Source organism: Myxocyprinus asiaticus, chromosome 39 (genome assembly GCF_019703515.2).
Source record: "Myxocyprinus asiaticus isolate MX2 ecotype Aquarium Trade chromosome 39, UBuf_Myxa_2, whole genome shotgun sequence".
Taxonomy (NCBI): domain Eukaryota; kingdom Metazoa; phylum Chordata; class Actinopteri; order Cypriniformes; family Catostomidae; genus Myxocyprinus; species Myxocyprinus asiaticus.
The window spans coordinates 8,414,689-8,435,266 of NC_059382.1; the positions used below are offsets into that span (position 1 = coordinate 8,414,689).

A 20,578-nucleotide genomic window follows, 5' to 3' on the forward strand; every position below is an offset into this window, starting at 1 on the left:
TTTGCAAACAAAAATTACGTGCTGTATTACACGTTTGGCTGCAATTTCCTAGTGAAATGTCCAGCGGGGGGGCGCCAAAAACAAGTGAAATAGTGTTGTAATCAGACAATGTTGGAATCCAGTTTTAGATGGATGTTTTAATGAGTAAAATGAGTAAAGGAGTTTATAAGTCCTTTCACAAAAAAATAAAATAAAAATACAATAAGATCAAGTTATTGATAACCAGCACAACTCAAAATGTAATTTATATGTTAAGATCTCCTTGCCAAAAGATATATTGGTAAATCATCACGACAACTAAAATTTAGGATTAATGAACATACGTCAACTACTGTATTAGACATCAAGATATTACGTCCCCAGTAGCAAGACATTTTAATGAGATGGGTCATAGTTGTCATGGTTTGTTGCAGATATGAGGACCCAAATACAGAGTTCAAAACAAAAACACTTTATGAACAAAGCAAACTCCCACAAGGGGAAAATATAAACAACCCCGAAGGGGATTTAGGGGATTTTGCCCCAGGCTGGGGCAGAAGAGAACAGGGAATCAGGACCGGCTGGACCGAGACAAGGAACAGGGATACAGGACCGACTGGAACACGTAAAATACGTACAGGACTGACTAGAGAACAAGACGAACTGGCACTGGACAGCAAACATGAGGAGACTAAAATAGGGAGAGAAATCAAGTAAGTTAATAAAGGGCAGGTGTAATTAATGAAACAATAATGAGCAAACAAGGAGGCGGGGTGTGACATAAGACAGAGAAGCATGCAGCGATACAGAAGCCACCTGGCATCCCAAAACAGGAACATCTAACAAAACACAAGACAGACAAAACGAGCACTAACATAGAATAGAAGATACAACAGAAAGGGAGGGAAACCAAAGAGGGAACTCGAGGAAAGGGGCAGGGTCCGGTGGACTGGGGGGACACCTCAAGGCAAAGGCAGGGTCTGGAGGCCTTGGGGTTGCCTCAGGGCGGAGGCAGGGTCTGGAGGCCTGGGAGGCGGCCACAGGGCAGGGAAAGGATCTGGAGACCTGGGAGGCAGCCACAGGGCAGGGAAAGGGTCAGGAAGCCTGGGAGATGGCCACAGAGCAGGGACAGGGTCTGGAGGTCTGGGAGACAGCCACAGAGCATAGGTGGGTTCAGGAGGCCTTGGAGGCGGCCTCAGGGCAGAGGGGACAGAGTCTTGGGTGGCGACCGCTGTAGAGGGGTTGGAGTTCTGGGCTGTGGCCGCTGGACAGGGTTCAGGAGGGAGCCATGGAAGGCTCGGGCACTGGCCAAGACAGGGGAACAGTTTTAGTGGCTGTGAGCACAGACAGTAATGGGGGAACGACCTCTGTGGTTGTGGACACTGGCAGTGACAGGGAAGAATTCTCAGTGGCTGTGAGTTCAGGCAGTGAGAGGGGAATGACCTCCATGGCCAGGAGCGCTGGCAGCAACTGGGGAACGGCCTCCGTGGACGGGAGCGCTGGCAGTGACTGGGGAGCGGCCTCTGTGGCCGGGAGCGCTGACAGTGACTGGGGAGTGGCCTCTGTGGCCGGGAGCACTGACAGTGACTGGGGAGTGGCCTCTGTGGCCGGGAGCGCTGGCAGCGACTGGGGTGTGGCCTCCGTGGCTGGAAGTGCTGGCAGTGACTGGGGAGCAGGAGCCCTCCTCTTCTAGACGGCCAGGAGCACTGCTGTGGGAGCGGCCATCATGACCGAGGACGCTGAAACTGGGACAGCCGAGGCTTCAGATGCTGGCTCTGGGATGGACGAGGCTTCAGACGCTGGCTCTGGGACATAAGAGGCTTCAGATGCTGGCTCTGGGACGGACAAGGCTTCAGGAACAGGCTCGTTGACCGTGGCAGATACAGGGGCTGGCTCGGTGGCTGTGGCTGTGGCAGGCATGGGTGCTGGCTCGTTGGCCGGGGAAGGCGTAGGCACTGGCTGGTTGGCCGGGGCAGGCATGGGCACTGGCTCATCGGCCGGGGCAGACTTGGGGCAGGTGCCCTTCTTCTCCTTCTCCTACTCTTCTGGACGATGAGGGTCAGTGCTGCAATATCAGCACTGATATTCGGATTGCGGCTCAAGGGCGGGTAACGGGAGGCCGGTTCCTGCCAGGCTGGAGCGGGAGAAGAAAATAAATCTCTGCTGGGTCCATGCTTTGGCCAGTTCGTAATGTCACGGTTTGTTGCAGAGATGAGGACCCAAACGCAGAGTTCAAAACCAAAAACAAAACAAACTCCCACGAGGGGGAAAATATAAATAACCCTGAAGTGGACAAAGGGTTATCCAGGCTGAGGCAGAAGGGAACAGGAAATCAGGACTGACCGGACCGAGACCAGGAGCAAGGATACAGGACAGACTGGAACACGGAAAATATGTACAGAACTGACTAAAGAACAAGACGAACTGGCACTGGACAGCAAACATGAGGAGACTAAAATAGGGAGAGAAATCAAGCAGGTTAATAAAGGGCAGGTGTAACTAATGAAACAATAATGAGCAAACAAGAAGGCTGGGTGTGACATAAGACAGAGAAGCATGCGGCGATACAGAAACATTAACAAAGCCGCCTGTTCTCACAAGAAGGCAAAACATCCGATTGGCTTGAGCACACATCGCCAAGACAACAAGACGATATACACTCATGCCAATCGACAAACAAGACGAGACAGGACACTTGTGTGAGCGTTCGGCCACACACACATCCGATACCTTACAGAAGTGACTGAACCTCAGCAAAACATGAAGACAGCTCGTGACCCAGGCGCGTGGCGCAAAGCGAGCACAACGTGCACCCACGGACACGAGAGACAGACACAAAGACCGACATAGATTATTGACATGAGTGCATGCAGCCAAGATGACACAAGCGCAATGCACCCAGCGTCAATAACAGACAGAAAAGGAGTATGAATGTCTGGGTCCTGACACAGACCGAAACAGAACTAGACAGGAAGTCAGGACATGAAACACAACAGACTGAAGAGCGTGGCAGGAAATAAAACAGACCATGCGCTCACACAAAGACAGACATGGGCGGATATTGCTATGGTCCCGTAAAACCAAAACCCAGACTGACAGAGTGACAGGACCGTGACAATAGTATCAAACAGTTAGAATGTTTAGGAAGAGAGGAAGTCCAAAGGTCTCGTAGAGGAGGTAATTTAAATAACGAATTATTAAAACGTAAAGCTTTTTGGATTTACACACTCAAAGAACTAGCCATTAATAATCTGAATGAAGAACTAGACCTATATATTTTCCTTTGACCAAATTGTTATTAAACATTTTATTGACAATGTGTATTCTTTGGCAATGGATATCTACAAGAATTTAAACTGTGAAGGCTAAGGTTGATTTATTACGGTGCATACCTGATGTTTCAATGATTGGATCTTTTACACTTGGCTGATTGTTTCTTCTTTTGTGATTGTATGAAGTCAAGTATATTTTGTAATTCTTAATGTCTTAAGTATTAATTGTGACTAAGCGATTTCATAAATTTGGGTTCAGATGTATCTGGGTTGGTGACGTGAATTGAATAATAAATGTGTCTATTGTTGTAAGCACCTGGTGATCTTTTAAGTACTAATTGATTTTATCTTGTGAAAAATCATGTTTGAAAATGTAAAATCATGTGATGATGCCACAGAGATGATGACTGTATAAAAAGAGGGTGAATAAGATGATGGTTTCACACATTGAGGAAGGCTTGTGTGCCGAAACCTCTGTGTCCATTTCCCTAAAAAGTAATGTAATTTAGTTTATTATCTCTTCATTGTAAAACAAACTTTCCTAACCTAAAACTTCAGCCTAAACCTAACCAGTAACCAATAATGTTCTAAAACAGACATCCTTACCCTTATCCAACGCTTAAACCTAACCGATAGTGTTTTAAAAGCATATTCGACATGAAAAGGACATTTTGTCTGAAGCAACCATGTCATGTCGTGTTGCCTCCCCCCCACCCCCCACACACATTTTTGGGTCAGCGAAAGTATATAATTTTTCCAATGATGAGTATATTATAGTAAAAGCATAGTATGTTTTGATATCATAACATAGCAGTATGTGAGTAATAGAGTGAAGAATAAGTGTTTATAAAGTCATAATCAGCCATTGTACTCGTAATTTGTGCAACAGTGAATAAAACGCACAGTTGTTGTAGTGCTTCTAATGTTTATTTCACCAGGAAACTGCAGTAAAATGTAGAAAACGTCACATAAAAGTCAGTTTGCAAAAATTTTATTTTATTAATGTTCATTTAGTAATGTTCATTCTAATTGGATTCAAAAGCAAAATAACTGTCTTTTCTTTTTTAGATGATAACTGAATGCCACTTACTGAATTAAATATGTTTGTAATGAGATCACGTAACAACATAACATGCCACTGTTTAAAATGTAATTTACTGTTGAATAATGTACACTCATACATACTATACTATATTTCACCCTTTTTTTAAGCTGGCTGTATTTAGTGTAAACTGCACAGTAAGCAGTGGCCATAGCTTGAGTGCACTCTCCATTGACCAATCACTCTCCAGAACCAATTACATTCTGGTCAATCACACTATATCATGCTTAGAGCACTCAACACCACTGACCAATCACACACAAGTTGCAACATTGAGATATTATAGCCTGGATGTCCAACAAACTCTAGCATCTTGTGACACAGTAGTATGCATGGCGTGTTTATAGAGATGTGTCGCACTCTTGTGGCAGTTTTGTAAAACTACATTCCAAAAAGGCTCTGATAACTATAGTCAAAACATTGTAATGGACTTTAAACATAATGACAAATCCCAGTTAGAAAATTCAAAATAATTATATTTTTTTTTTTATATTTAATACTTTCATTTAAATTTTAAATTTTAAAATCTGCAACAAAAAATATTTCAAAATTCACAATAATATAAACATTGAACCTCCTGTCTGTTTTTTGCCCCACATGCTCTGACCGATTCCGACCCAACAGGTTGCGGTAATTACACAAGCAATGTCAACTGTGAATTATTCAGTTAATTCATTACATTATGAATTCTCTATCTTTCTCTTTGTTTTCCAGGGGTCTCCTGGTCCCTTAGGTCGACAGGGCCCCCAGGGGCCCCGAGGTTTACCTGGCACCCCAGGACTTCCAGGCGAGAAGGGTCAACGAGGAACCATAGGATTTCCTGGAGTGTCTGGCCGGAAAGGAGATCAGGTATATACAAACAATGCCAAACACACACCTGCACACATACAATGCTCATGCAACTCAGTCTAATCAAAGTCATCTTTCTTTTGTTGCACTCTTTTATAACAGGGAGTCAAAGGTTCTAGAGGCCATGCAGGATTAGACGGAGTGCCGGTAAGTAATTCTGCTGTAGATGCTATGCATTGGACACATCTACTGATACTTTATTATTACTATTTTCCTTTATTTTATTTTTTTTACAGTCAAGTCATCAAAACTATTAAATAAATGACAAATGGAAGTATATGAATTATGTAGTGACCAAACAATGTTAAACAAATTAAAACTACCTTCTCTTTTTTAAAGTAGCCTCCCTTTTTCTAGATTACAGCTCCACACATTCTGGGCATTCTCTCATATGTACATATATACTAGACTTTATTTATATGAGTGAGATTGATTAAATGTTTCTGAATAGCTGTGTTGATGCTGAAAAGGATTTAAAAACAATCTATCTATCCATAAGTGCTTATATAGCGATGTTTTCAATTCTATCACCATTACTTCCCTCCAGGGTCATCCGGGGCCAGGTGGGCTTCCTGGGTTTCCAGGGAAGGACGGTTGTAATGGAACCAGAGGAAATCATGGGCTGGATGGTGAGATAGGACAGCCTGGCTTCCCAGGACCCGTGGTACGACTCCATACATTTGAGAACCCTGTGTGAAACTAAATGAAACGTCATTTGAAACGACATTTGCAACACATCCGTAATCAGATATATTTTAGAATGAAGCGTGATATTCAACAAGAAAAAATGTGGGCATGATCTTTTTTTTTTTTTTTGCAGAAATGTATTAGATTGTGTTTTTCATTTCGGTTCGTTCTGAGCAGAAACTATATTTTTTCATTCCGGTTCCGGTGTTCTGCAGCCTCCTTTCCAAATTGTAACCGGTTAGACGAAATAAAAGAACAGTTAATAGCTTTCTTTTTAAAATGACAGTACCCTCTGCTAAGGGTGGGTGATGTTCCAATAGCAGTGTTGCAAGATCTCACAAAGAAATGGGACCTGGTCTGGTAAAACACACTCAAAATAAAGGACTTGCCAAAATAAATGAAAATATAAGCAATTAATTTGTTTCCACCATGTGGGGGAATTATCAGTATAGAAATCAAAGCAAACAGTGTATACAGTAGCCCATATACAAAAAATTACGTCTTTTCAATAAACCCGGTGACCACATGCGTGGACATTACGTTTTGGCTTTGCTATAGTCTATTCTTAATTATATTTATTTTTTTAAACCAACTGATCTTAGTTCTAGGCTGTCATTAAAGGATTAAACTTTCAGCACGCCGAGTCATATGACAAAACAACATGGTGCCAATCTCAGCTGAGTTTGTCTTTCAGAGAAACGGCAACAAAACTAAATCTGATGAGAAACCAACTTAAGTTTTCACATTAAAACCTGTTTGAGTCAAAAGAGTAGAGTCTCTAGTTTAGTTTCAAAAATTGCATTGATTTATCGTGAAACGGCACGGTGTTAAATACAATGTCCACGTGCATGGACAATATGACTAACTTTCCATAAACATCCTACATTTACTGTGCATTATCACATTGAAAATCAATGGACGTATCCAAAAGCTGGAAAATGTTGTTTTCAGAGGCTGTATACGGATGAAAATGAGGTGCATTTCAAACTGTTCTGAGACCAGTGAAGACAGACAGCACACTGGAGGTTAAGTCATTCACTAATTAGGGAGCAAGGGAGCATCCTACAGCTTTCCTATGCAGCCTAGTGCATTCACTTCTAACATTTGGTCAAAAGTTCAGTTTCATGCTGCAGATGATGTTTGGACCACTTAACATCTTTGGCAGACATGGGACAATGATAATCAGTACATAGATTCAGAATTTTGTAGTTCATTGGTTCTTGTGTTCATTAGTTCCAGATGTTCCTTGCTTTCTCATTATTTCTTTGTGTATTTATTCTCTGTGTTCTCCTGTGTTCTTTGTCAGTTCTTGTCCTTTGATGGATGTCTGTAGTGTGAGTTTTCAGTACTAGTTTTTTGTCTTATCTCAGTCTTGCTTTGTGCTGTAATATAATTTTTCTTTACAAATTCTTTTCTTACAACCTCGGTGATCCCAGCTTTGGTGGTCCCGGTGGTCTCAACCTCAGTGTTCCCCACCTTGGTGGTACAGCTGACCACGGCCTCTACTTCGGCAGTTACTCTGACCACACCTGCCACGAACCGCAAGCCAGCATCCGTGCCTGCCACAGACCACGAGCCAGCGTCCGCGCCTGCCTCGGACCGCGAGCCAGCGTCCGCGCCTGCCACGGACCATGAACCAGCGTCCGCACCTGCCACGGACTATGAGCCAGCGTAGTCTCAACTTCAGTGTTCCCCACCTCGGTGGTACAGCCGACCACGGCCTCTACTTCGGCAGTTACTCTGACCACACCTGTCACGGACTACGAGCCAGCGTCCGCACCTGCCACGGACCGCGAGCCAGCGTCCGCGCCTGCCACGGTCCGTGAGCCAGCGTCCGCGCCTGCCACGGACCGTGAGCCAGCGTCCGCACCTGCCACAGACCACGAGCCAGCATCCGAGGCCCAAAAATCCCTTAGTGCCTTGAGGCCCCAGCCGCCCTGACCACTGAGTCTCCAGCCATCTCATCTGAGTCTTGCTTTGTGGTTTAATATAAAATAACTTTCCTTTTGTTTGAACCTTGCCAACATCTACTGTTGCCTTGAACCTGCCAACCTCTCCTGGTCGTCCACCTGGTCCATCTTGGTCTCCTGGCCATCCGTCCTGGTCTCCTGACCGCTTGGTCCGCCCTGGTCTCCTGACCATCCTCCTGATCCCCCATGGTCTCCAGCATCTGTTGCTGGTCCCCTATGGTCTCCAGCATCTGCTCCTAAACCTCCGTGGTCTCTATATCCATCTGGATTCCTTACTTTGTCTAGCCCCTTGGTGTCCTGTGTTCTCTTGTGCTCTTTGTCAGTTCTTGTCCTTCGATGAATGTGTGTTATGTCCGTTTTCAGTTCTAGTTTTTTTGTCTCATCTGAGTCTTGCTTTTTGTTGTATTATAACTTTTCTTTATTAAACTGCATTTGGATCCACACCATTGCTTTCTGAGACTCCATTACATTACAGAAACAAGTGAGAAGTACTTTTTACTCAATATTTTCCCTTGGATCTGGATTAATCATGCTTGTAATTAGATGTAGTTGCCAAAAAGTTCTTCAGCATGTCATGGAAGGCTACATCCACTACGTGCAGTTAGGTGTGATGCAGTGAATCAAAGCACATGCTTATCACGTACAACTAAATAGAGTGAAGCCCCAGGAAACAGTGTAATTCCGAAAACTTACTGTGATTAACCCTTTAGCTTCAACCGGTTACCAGCATTTAAAAATAATGTTTTCACTCCGGAACAATTGAAAAGGTCTTTGTTCCCGTTTTTGGTTACGTTCTGTTAAACATTTCGTTCATCTTTGGTTTCGTTCCTTGAACCGTTTTTAGCCCCTGATGTTGACTCCCATATTTTTTATTTGTTTTTTTTAGGGACTGCCTGGGATAAAAGGAGCAAAAGGAGACACATCTTATAGACTAATTTTCACACCTGGAAAACCAGTATGTTTAATGTCATAAATTTATGCTTTCCTATTTTCAGTAATATTTGAATATATTCTGCATGTTCACGAGGAGGGTGAGCAGTGTTCAGATGTCATGTGTGAAACTTTTGCTGAGTAATTTAAAAACAAACATAGAGATGAGCACATATACTTTATAGCATTACATGTGATTCATTTCTTATGCAGTGAAATATGATAATAGAAATAACTAGATAGGCTGGTTTGACAATGCCTTGTCTACATTTTAAATTAGTTTTAAAAGGTTGAAGTTTGATGGTTATACAGACATTACAATAACTGTGTGTGTGTGTGTGTGTGTGTGTGTGTGTGTGTGTGTGTGTGTGTCTGTGTGTGTGTGTGTGTGTGTGTGTGTGTGTGTGTGTTTGTGTGTGAATATATATATAGTATATGTGTATATATATATATATATATATATATATATAAATGTATTCATGTATATTTATCTTTTTATACTTAACACATTTTTTAATTTGATGCTATCATCCGCAGGGCGCTGATGGACTTCCAGGAGTGCGTGGCCCACAAGTATGTACAAAATAGCTCAAAACAGTACATTAGTACAAAATAGCAGTACTAATATGAGGTATAATGTATGACATTTGTGTAATCTTTAATTATGCAGTTTTATTTATTAGTTAGGTTTGTTCTGTTTCTGTGTGTTTGTTTGCATATGTACAAAGGGAATTGAGGGAGTCTTTGGCCTGCAAGGTCCACCGGGCCAAGTGGGACCTGAGGGATTTATGGTCAGCAACGTCTTTTCAATTGTTCATATGTAAAAGTGTTGATGTAAAATAATCCTTTTATTTTAGAGGTGTCCATAGGCATTAAAGAGATAGTTCATTCCAAACATTAATATTCTGACATTACTCATCCTCATGTTGTTCCAAACCAATATTACTTTTCTATGAGCAACACAAGAGGAGATGTTAGGCAGAATGTCAACTCCTGTCACCATTCCCTTTCAATTCATATTTTGTCCATTCAGTGAGAGTGATGAGATGGTGACTGAGGCTAAAATCCTACCATTAATCTCAATTTATTTACTGCAGAAAAAAAAGTCATAAAAAAAAAAAAAAAAAAAATTAACCGACCAAATTTTGTCTGAAACATAAGGTACTTCATATTAATTTCTCGTACAAATCAGCAGGATTTTTACTCGTGTGGTATCATGCAAACAGAAAATTGTCACATTTTTTTTTAAAATAAATTTAAGATGAACGTATTCGTCTTATTTAAATAAAGTTCAAATTGTTTTATCTTTCTTGTTTTTAATTGGCCTCTTAATTTTGCTCTCTCTCTCTCTCTCTCTCTCTCTCTCTCTCTCTCTCTCTCTCTCTCTTTCTGTCTTTTTTTTTTTAGGGCTTACCAGGTTTAACTGGTCCAAGAGGCCCACCGGTAAGTTCTCAAGCTCTTTAAACTCTTCATCCAAACACATGTTCACACTCATGAAAAAATATTTATTTTGGAAAAAGCTGTAATGGGATCAGATCTGATTTAATTTAAAAACCTAAAGATCTTTGTCCGAGGGCCCCTGCGCTTGCAGTAATCTAACCTGCCTGTAGGACACAGTATCAACAAGTCATTATTTGTCTTTAAAGCCTTATATTTCCCAAAGAGCACTTCTGTTTTCCACTGATTGCTGTCTATGGATTATGTGAAACCAATCATGTGGTGTTTTATGATGTTTTCTCCGTTTTCTTCTAGGGAGACCCAGGAAGATCATTGCCTGGACTGAAAGGAGATGAGGTAATAAAACACATGGTTGGTAATGATGATTTAATGTGTATATCTGTAGTTTATGCAGTTATGAATGTGGGTTTAACAGGGTGCTCTTGATTCTGTGTATCTTACAGGGGGATCAAGGTCCGAAGGGGGAACCAGGACCTTTTGAATATGTGGAGCCCAACCCAGAAGACTACGTCAAAGGAGATAAGGTAAATTTGTTCACAACTCTCTGTCATTGCCACAGGATTTATCTGCAGTTGACAGTGTTGTGTAGTTATTTACCCACTAAAGCCTTACTAAAGTGGTTGGTGGATGCAGGCCCATTTTATTTCAGCTCTCAGGAAATTTTGGGTATTCATTTTGTTAATTTGAAATCATGAATGTTTAAAATGCGCGTGTGTGTGTGTGTGTGTGTGTGTGTGTGTGTGTGTGTGTGTGTGTGTGTGTGTGTGTGTGTATTAAAAATGGCAAAAAAACTGGACTCAGTTTTCCATTGTTGGTGAGTTTTGTAAGGATGTCAGGGTCCCACTTTATATTAGGTGTCTTTAACTACTATGCACTTATTTGATACAATGCACTTATTTTGTACATGTTGTTGCATTGTACTTTTAAAGTTCCAGCATTTAATTACATTTGTAGTTACACTGTTAACCTAACCCCTAACCTTAATCTTAAGCCTACCCATACTCCTAAACCTACCTGTACCTTAACCTCAATAGCAGTAAATGTGAATCTTGTGAGAGTTTTGTAGAACATCATGTAGTTACACAGTAAATACTTTGTATTGTATGTATTTTAATGTTAGCACACAGTAGTTACAGACACCTAATATAAAGTGTGACTGATGTAAGGTAGCTCCCCTGGTGGATATACTGTATATATTTAGGATTATCAGTATAAACTACTACTAATAATAATACTTATAAATTTATGATTATTATAAGAGGATGACTTACCTGTCAAATCTTAATGATGCTCTTTTCTTACTCTGCTTGTAGGGGGGAAAAGGGCAAAAAGGAATTTGTGGAGTGCCTGGCCTGGATGTGAGTATTAGATTTGATATAACAGCAAGACTCTCTGTGAGATGTCTGTATTCTTTCATTTTTATCAGTGTTGTTGTATGTTCATTTATCCATTTTATATTCATTTTCTTTCAGGGTCCTGAAGGACCTCAGGCAGAAAAAGGAGAGAAAGGAATTATTGGTTTCTCTGGATCTAGAGTAAGACTAATTACCAGTTTATATATCAGCTGATCTATTTCAAATCAACTAATACACCATATCATCCGATTATGACACTCCAAGACAACTAATCATGGCCGGGTCTAAGGGAGGGGCTGGGGGGACGTATCCAAGTACCGTCCGTGCAACTAATCATAACATCCCAATTCAACCAATCGTAAATATCCAATCCAACTCATAACACTTAAAAAACAAACCAATCATAACACCCCAAATGAAACATCATAATAATCCACATGTAATATCAGAATCTGATATCAGAATCATTCTTTTGCATCAAGTGCCATTCATGTTAAATATCCAGATTGTGCAAATTTGTGTTAATTCTAGTAAATTCTAGAAAATTGTAATTGCTGTAGATGTTAATATATATTTGTTTTTAAACAATACCATAGGGGCCGCAAGGTTTTCCTGGTCGAATGGGCTTTCAAGGACCTAAGGTACACTTTAGTTGAAGTGTGTGTGTACATGTGGGTAGCTGACCCATAATATGGACGTACCAGTAAAAGTTTTTAATATTAAGATTTTTTAAGTGTGTTGAATTTAGTTTTATGTTTGCACAGGGGGAACGTGGGGAAAATGGTCTCCCTGGTCTTTTTGGCAACCTAGGACCAAAGGTTACAAACAAATTCTGAAAAAACTTTTAGACTGCATTGTAAATGTTGCACAGTTGCATTGTATAATAGAAAGTGATTGGGTAAGTGATATCTATACCTGCAGTGTATTATCAGTCTGACTGCTGGTGTGAATGTGTGACAGGGCTACGCAGGAGACCCCGGACCTAAAGGAAAGCAGGAGTACTATTACAGAAATGTGACAGGTAATTGTGTAATAGTTGGTTAATGGTATTCTCCATGAACAGTTTGTCACTTTATGGTTTACATTAATTCATCTAAACATCCAGAATAATGCATTTGAGAGTTCCATATGGGTTGGGCCATGTTTAAGAAATTCAATTAAAAAAATAATAATAATTGTAACACTTAACAATAAGGTTCCATTCGTGAACATTAGTAAATGTATTAGGTATCATGAACAAACATTGAACAATTTATTTTTTACAGTATTTATTAATCTTTGTTAATGTTTGTTAATAAAAATACAATTATTCATTGTTAGTTCATGTTAGTTCATAGTGAATTAACTAATACATCTTTTGATGAAATTTTTTTTTTAGTATATGTTGAAATTAACATTAACCAAGATTAAAAATTCTGTAAAAGTATTGTTCATTGTTAGTTCAAGTTAACTAATGTAGTTAACTTATTGTATGTTAACTAATGGAAACTTATTGTGAAGTGTTACCAATTTTATTTTATTTTTAATTTTATTTTTATTTATTCATAATATAATTAAGAAAATAAAATAGAGTGAGTTTGCATCAAGTTTGGTCTAAAGATTTGACAGTATTGATTGGGTGGGCTCAGTTAACAGGGTTTTGTCTATGGACTGGGTTTTGTCTTCAATTTGCCCAAGTGGAACTCTGATTTGGTATACATTTTTATGTAGGACTGCCTGGAGATCCAGGCCTCCCTGGTGCAGCTGGACCACCGGGTGACAGAGGAATAATGGGTATTCCTGGCCCCTCTGGCAATCCAGGACAATCTATAATAGGTGTGGGTTTGTGCATATGTGAATTGTGAACTATAAACATCTTAAATGTCAGCTTTATGATAAATATATGTGCATATACTGTATATATATATATATATATATATACTTTACCCATACATATGGTCTTGGATTCATTCAGTGCCTATTTCTGTTTTTACTTTTCTCTTTAACTTTTAGGTGCTATGGGTGAATCTGGTCTGCAGGGTTTCCCTGGACTGAGAGGAGAAAAAGGCGACCCAGGAAGAATACAATCTTCCTATTTTTTTGATTCTCCAGGTAAGTGGATGCTACATAAGACACAATGGCCCCATTTACAGTACACCTGGTATCAAAGGGAAAGTTCACCCAAAAATGAAAAATCAGTCATTATTTATCCTCCCACATTTTTCCCAATTTTTTTTTTTTTTTTGTCTCCATGGAGCACAAGACATGCAGAATGTTAGCCTCAGTCGCAATTCTCTTTCATTGCATTTTTTTTTTTTTTTTTTCCATACAATAAAAGTGAATGGTGACTGAAACTAATATTCTGCCTAACATCTCCTTTTGTGTTCCACTGAAGAAAGAATGTCATATAGTTTTGGAAAAACATGAAGGGAAAGTAAATTAATGAAATGAAATGCATATAAGATTTTGAGTGTATGAAGTAGTTTCTGAATAAAAACTAGCAACATGATTCACCACTCTTTCTCCAGGGGAACCTGGGAAACGGGGCCCTCCAGGGCCTAAAGGAGAACAAGGAAATCCCGGCTCTCCCGGTGGGTGAATACGGAAATTCTTTCTCACATCCTTCAGAAAAATGATAAAGTGGCATGCGATCAATTCTTTTCCATGTTAATCTGAGAGTTTGTCATAAGCAGCCATAACTGTATCATTCTGATTGGCCCCACCAACAGTGAAATGTCATTGGTCCAAAATTCTGCTCCACATAGCTGTATATTAAACAGTGATTTCACTTTCAGTGTGGACGAACAAATTTTTTGTCTCTGGAAAACTGTTGCACCTTGCTGTTATGAAAAGTCACAAAAAAATCTGCATAGTTTTAGGATGTGCATACCTGTACAAAATGTTACCATTGTATGCATGCATGTGTGAGTGCAAGTATTATAGATACCAACAGAAACATTTATATAATTGAATGTTGCATGTACCTAGTTCCCCAAATGTGCTTTACAACACATTATCTGTCTTTCATTATGGTTTATCATGTTAGCAAAACATTTAGCATGTGTAGTATGGACCAACTCACCTAATATGCATGTGTTCATATCATTGAAGTCACTGTATGTTCTTCAAAGTATGTCATACTTCTTTGTTTGCCTACTTGCATGTTGTCTTTGTCCAACCTGTCGTGACATCACCATTTTTGTCTCGTCATGTGTGTCGAGTCAAAAGGTTGTGGTGAGCACAACTTTTTAAACTGTCACACACTACAAACATGCATTTATTTATTTATCCTCATAGTAACTACACACAACATGATACATAAATACTTAGAATGTGCAACTTTGAGAGCATTACGACAGCATTTTAAATAAATACATTGATATGCCATAGAACAGAGTAAAAACATGGTGTTGAGTCTCTCTGTCTGTTACAGGTTACTACTGCGTTCCTGGTAAGCGTGGGGAACCTGGAAATGTCGGACAAAGAGGGCCTCCTGGACTGCCAGGTGTCCAGGGGAGGAAAGGTGAGTTTTGACACATAAACATGTAATTCTGTTTCCATAAACAGTGTCCCCAAAATGTATTTGGACACACTTAAGCCACACTTAAACATGTATGAATTTGATCATCAAAATCAAGCCAATCTGCAGACAAATGATCCTAGACCTTTTCTCAGAGCTAGTAAATTTCTTAGACATTTTTGTAATTACTATTAATCAACTGTTTTCAAAGTAATTTTTTGTGGACATATGATGTCAGTTTCCATTAAGTTCACACAAGTGTCCTAGCAGGGTTAACCACAGGTTTAGTTCAGCACATTAACTATGGGCATGTTCCACTAAAGTTTGACAACCAGCAAATGCCCAAATACTTCTGTGTTAAATTTGAACATTATGTACTGTTATTATTTAAAACATAGCAAACTACTTTTTTGTGAAATGTTTTGCTTAAAGTGTGCTTGTCCTGTATTTATGTCCTTAAAAGGTGCCACTTGGTTTGTCTGTTTATTTAATGCAATAACATTCATACATTTTTTTGTGTGGCTTCAGTAATCCCAATACTGCCACTTTATAGTATAACATACATACATTTATAAACAGTCCCAAAAGTAGGCCTACATAGAATTTGCAAAATAAATAAATAAATTGTTCAGTATAAAATTCTTTGGAATACTGTGGAATGGATTTAAACATGCATTTGAATTCTGCATAAATCTACAGTCAACTTGTAAGCATAGGGGAGTCTTAGCTGGTGCTGTCCGTGGTGCTGATTACTTTTGCTGCTGTAAGGCTGGTTGTAATGTGTATTGGTGTCCATTAGGGGACAGTAGGAAAACATTTGCATATGTTCCTCTTTGTGCCTTTTCAGGTCCTGATGGGGCTTGTGCATGTGACCCCCTTGGTGATCTACCTGGCAGACCTGGCCCTCCAGGATTGATGGGTGATCCTGGTGATCCTGGGCGAAAGGGGTTCCCGGGTCCCATTGGTGATGTCGGTCCCCTCGGAGAGAGGGGTGCAGAGGGTGCAACTGTATGTCAACCTAGTCAAGATTCTCTGTGTGTCTGAAACCATATGATAAATGTGCATCTAATGTTATTATATTTTTGAATTTTACATTTAGTTTTTATTTCTATTTAAAAAAGGTAATTAATAAAAAATGTATTATATACTGTGTATCTTTGTAAAATAATATTTTCTCTTTCATTTTTATTTTCTTTTACTTAGTTTTGGAGTTGTAACATGTATTTTATTTTAGTTTCAGTTCTTTACAAATATGTTTTTTTATTTTTTATTTCAGTTAACAAAAATGTTCATTTAGTTTTCATTTTAGTTTTCATTAATGATACTAACACTTTGTGCATTGAGTGTGTATGTGTGTATTTTCAGATTTCTTCATGTATTGTGTCTGTTGTTGTTTCTCAGGGCCCCAGAGGCTTCACAGGTGTCAGAGGAATTAAAGGAGAGAAAGGAGATGTCATGGTGTTACGCACAAAGGGTGAAGCATATTTTCAATTTATAGTTTTTTTTTTATAGATATTTTAGACATTTATACACTGACCTAACATTGTGAAACACCTTTGATATTTGCCTGTTGTAAAGTCTGAATATTTGAATTTTAAATGTCTGGTAAAAAAAAAAAAAGAAAAAAAAAGAATTACAGTTCAACTTGAATCCTACGCATTATGCTACTCTTTATTTTTGTATACAAACTGGCAGTTGAGTATCAGGGTAAATATTACGAGAACTTACAAGAAATGTTTAGTATTAATAATTAATAATAAATGTTATATTTTTCATAAAGAAAATAAAGCCTATTTTTAGTACCATTGTGTTTATATATATATATATATATATATATATATATATATATATATATATATATATATATATATATATATATATATAAAACATTTATATATATATATATATATATATATATATATATATATATATATATATATATATATATGGGAAATTATTTTCTTGACAATTAAGCACATTTTCCCCACCATTACCCCCCCCCCAAACATTTTATTAAATATATATAATTTGTATTAATAGAAAATAAAAATATATATGAGATATATATATATAAATATCATAAATTTTATTTGATATCTGATAATTATTATTAGATGTAAAGTTCAATTGTAAATGTACATTATGGTACCATTTTTGTAATTTTTACTTTTTCACATTAGTTATTAGAACTTGGGTTGAAAATGTCATTAAAATAATGTCACAATCCAAACAACCTGAATGGTCCTAAATATAATTCAAATATAAATTAAATTTATTACACACAAATATATTATGTTGTTAAATATATTACAAAGGCTTAAATATAAAAATAAAATAAAAATCATTATTATTATAAAAATCATATATATATTTTGTGAATATGACAATGAAATTTGTTCGTGAGATTTACCCTTCAGTGCAACTTATAATAAATTTGTTTCATTGACTGTCACTGTTATGCTCTTTGTTTGAAGGAGAGAAGGGGGACAGGGGACCTGTTGGTCCATTCGGGCTACCAGGATATAATGGCAGAAAAGGGGCTGATGGGAAGATGGGCATACCTGGAGATCCTGGACCTCTGGTCAGTCACACTGGGTCATAAATATAGACTGTATATAGGGGTAAAGTCTACTTGATAGATGACTGATAGATCATTAAATATTAATTCCTGTGGTTTATTGGTGGATTCATTGGGCAGAGTTGATTAGTAGTACTGTCATCTGTGCAACAGTGACTGTGTGTATAGTTTAGGTATACATATATGCAGTTATGGACAACAGTTTTTCACACAGTATTAATGGATCTGTATACAGGAAAATTACACATCTACCTTTAGATTTTAGCAAGGGGTCCCTTGGAAGGGAATCATCATATTTGGGGTTCATAGGCATATAAAAAATCTGCACTAGATCATATTATTCAGTCATTAATTTTTATTTTTTCTTTCTCAGGGAGATAATCTTGTTGGTCTGCCAGGTGATAGGGGGTGTCAAGGAAGTGTTGGTGCAAAGGGCTTCAGAGGTCCAATGGGGCCTCCTGGCCCATCTATGATGGGGGCCATTGGGCGACGGGGGCAACAAGGAGACCCGGGGCCCGAGGGTCAACCAGGACCCTCTGGCCCCAAAGGGCTCCAAGGTAAGTTATATCAAAGTTTATATGCGGTATGAAAAACTGTACTGTATACAACTGGGAAACAAATACTATTACTGTTACTATACTTATTGTGGAAGATGTTACTGTTTATGTTTGTGTGGACATTTGTGAAGGACACTTTTGTCTTGATTTTCCTGGTAGGTGAAACTCTGCCCTGTGGGACTGGCACTCCTGGGCCCCCTGGATTCAAAGGACTGCCTGGTTTTTCAGGTAATGTATAAAAATGTCACAGCAATCATAAGCAATTTGTCATGGTCAAAACATTAAGATGCTTTTCTTTCCAGGTGACAAAGGGAAGGTTGGAAATCCAGGATGCAGAGGGCGAGTTGGACCAGATGGTCCCAAGGGAGAGAAAGGTGACGCTGGAGATTATGGATATAGTGGACTCAAAGGTAAAGGCAATCTAAAAACAAAAGACAAATTCAATATGCTTGAGAACAATTTAACGGAACTTTATGAAAATGTAAAGAAATGTATATAGAAATAAAATAAAAAATTAAATCTTTGAATAGACCCTCTCTGAATCTATTGAATAGGTTTTTTCATAACAGGGTTCCCATGACCATTAAAAAATCTAGAGAAAAAATAAATAAATCAGTAAATAAAAAAAAAAAAACTGTGATTTCCATTCAAGTCATGGAAATTAATAAAATCTTAAAATGCCCAGGAAAACATATATTTTTCTTGTTATGCTCAGCTCTATATTTCATCGGCTAGACACTGCTTTTTGTGAGTACAATCTCTCAAATAATTTTTACAAATCTGTATCCAGTAGTCTTAAATGACTGGAAAAGTAATGGAAATTCATTGTTCAAATGGTGTGGAAACTCAACAAGAACTTATCAAGTTGGAAAATATTGCAAATCTAATATCCTGCCATCTTGTCCATAGGTCCAGATGGATATATAGGAGATCCAGGTGACACTGGCTCTGACGGTAACAGTTTCGATGGTCCACCTGGCATGCCTGGTAACCGTGGACCAGATGGTCTTAAGGGGTCTGTTGGAGAGGGGGTTGTCGGGGCTCCAGGACCAATGGGGCTGTCTGGGCTTCAGGGAAGCCAAGGCCCGAAAGGTGTCCCCGGACCCCCTGGACCAACTGGATTACAAGGTACAACAAAAAAGATAGAGAGTTGGTGTTGTACAGTTTGACATGATATACGTCATCTAAAACTATTTTAAGCATCAATTTCGAATTCTAATATAATTATTAAACCGTACATACATGCATGCATTCATGTTTCATATCACATCACAATTTAAGTGCACTGGCAGAAAAAAAGAAAACATCTAAAAGGTAATTAAAATTGATGAAAAACTTACCTAATATTACCTACAGGTATATTACCTAAAATATAAACATTCCCTTGTAATTTCAGATACATCTTAAAATAAAATAAAATCTTGATGTTTGGAGGGAGCCACCCACCCAGATGGAAACTGTGTAGTTAGCTGTCAGTCTTAAAGTTTTTGAAGTATGAAATATTCAAGTGCAACTAACTAATAATATAGAACAGTGAACTTAATTCAATTTTTGTGTTTAAATTTACAAATGAATTCGAGATGAAGCATCCCAATACAGTGACATTCAGATGTTGAATTTTATTGCATTTCTGCAGGTGCATTTGGAATTCCTGGACTTCCTGGTAGAAAAGGGGAAAAGGGTGCAGATGGTATGCCAGGGCCACCTGGTTGCCCTGGTAGGAGACCAGATCGGTGTGATAGAGGAGAACCTGGTCTACCTGGCCGGTCAGGACCACCTGGCTTCACTGGACAGCAAGGTGAGTAGAAACCACTGTATCAACAGAAGCAGAAGGGATATTTGACTGACCTGATTTTGAAAGAAAAGTTCACCCCAAAAATGAAAATTCTGTCATCAATTACTCAGTAAATTGACCCCAGCCCCTGGTCATTATATGAATCATTGTATGGAAAAGAGCAGCGTAAACATTCTGAAAAACATCTTTTGTTTACCATGGAAGAAAGTAAGCCATATGGGTTTGGAACAATAATAAAAGTCACTTTTCTCTATTTGTTCAGGCCCCACTGGAGAGAAAGGATCACTTGGGGAGCTAGGACTTCCAGGCATAGGACCCAAAGGAGCCCCTGGTAAGCCTGGTACCCCTGGCAATCAAGGGTTTCCTGGCCTTCAGGGGCCTCCAGGACCCAGAGGGGATAATGGAATACCTGGATTTAATGGACCAAAGGGTAAAGTCTCTTGGACACTCTGCAACAATTCCCATATGTCTCAATATGCTTTAAGAGTTTTATAATTTAATGAATGTAAACTTTTTTGTGACATTATAAATGGTGCTTCCAAACCTC

General features: G+C 38.8%; 1 protein-coding gene across 1 annotated transcript in view; it reads left to right on the top strand.

Annotated features, from left to right (window-relative positions):
* Positions 1–20,578, top strand: part of LOC127429632 (collagen alpha-4(IV) chain-like) — an 81,677-nt gene that overhangs the window by 46,612 nt on the left and 14,487 nt on the right. The window contains exons 3-29 of the mRNA XM_051678760.1: positions 5,068–5,202; positions 5,305–5,349; positions 5,750–5,866; positions 8,746–8,814; positions 9,327–9,362; positions 9,518–9,580; positions 10,197–10,232; positions 10,542–10,583; positions 10,691–10,771; positions 11,561–11,605; positions 11,720–11,782; positions 12,199–12,243; positions 12,367–12,420; positions 12,563–12,623; positions 13,313–13,417; positions 13,595–13,693; positions 14,110–14,172; positions 15,015–15,104; positions 15,949–16,109; positions 16,503–16,575; positions 17,576–17,682; positions 18,053–18,236; positions 18,396–18,464; positions 18,539–18,646; positions 19,146–19,364; positions 19,873–20,034; positions 20,294–20,461. Of these exons, the coding sequence (XP_051534720.1) occupies positions 5,068–5,202; positions 5,305–5,349; positions 5,750–5,866; positions 8,746–8,814; positions 9,327–9,362; positions 9,518–9,580; positions 10,197–10,232; positions 10,542–10,583; positions 10,691–10,771; positions 11,561–11,605; positions 11,720–11,782; positions 12,199–12,243; positions 12,367–12,420; positions 12,563–12,623; positions 13,313–13,417; positions 13,595–13,693; positions 14,110–14,172; positions 15,015–15,104; positions 15,949–16,109; positions 16,503–16,575; positions 17,576–17,682; positions 18,053–18,236; positions 18,396–18,464; positions 18,539–18,646; positions 19,146–19,364; positions 19,873–20,034; positions 20,294–20,461 (2,500 nt within the window). The remainder of the gene's footprint in view (positions 1–5,067; positions 5,203–5,304; positions 5,350–5,749; positions 5,867–8,745; positions 8,815–9,326; positions 9,363–9,517; positions 9,581–10,196; positions 10,233–10,541; positions 10,584–10,690; positions 10,772–11,560; positions 11,606–11,719; positions 11,783–12,198; positions 12,244–12,366; positions 12,421–12,562; positions 12,624–13,312; positions 13,418–13,594; positions 13,694–14,109; positions 14,173–15,014; positions 15,105–15,948; positions 16,110–16,502; positions 16,576–17,575; positions 17,683–18,052; positions 18,237–18,395; positions 18,465–18,538; positions 18,647–19,145; positions 19,365–19,872; positions 20,035–20,293; positions 20,462–20,578) is intronic.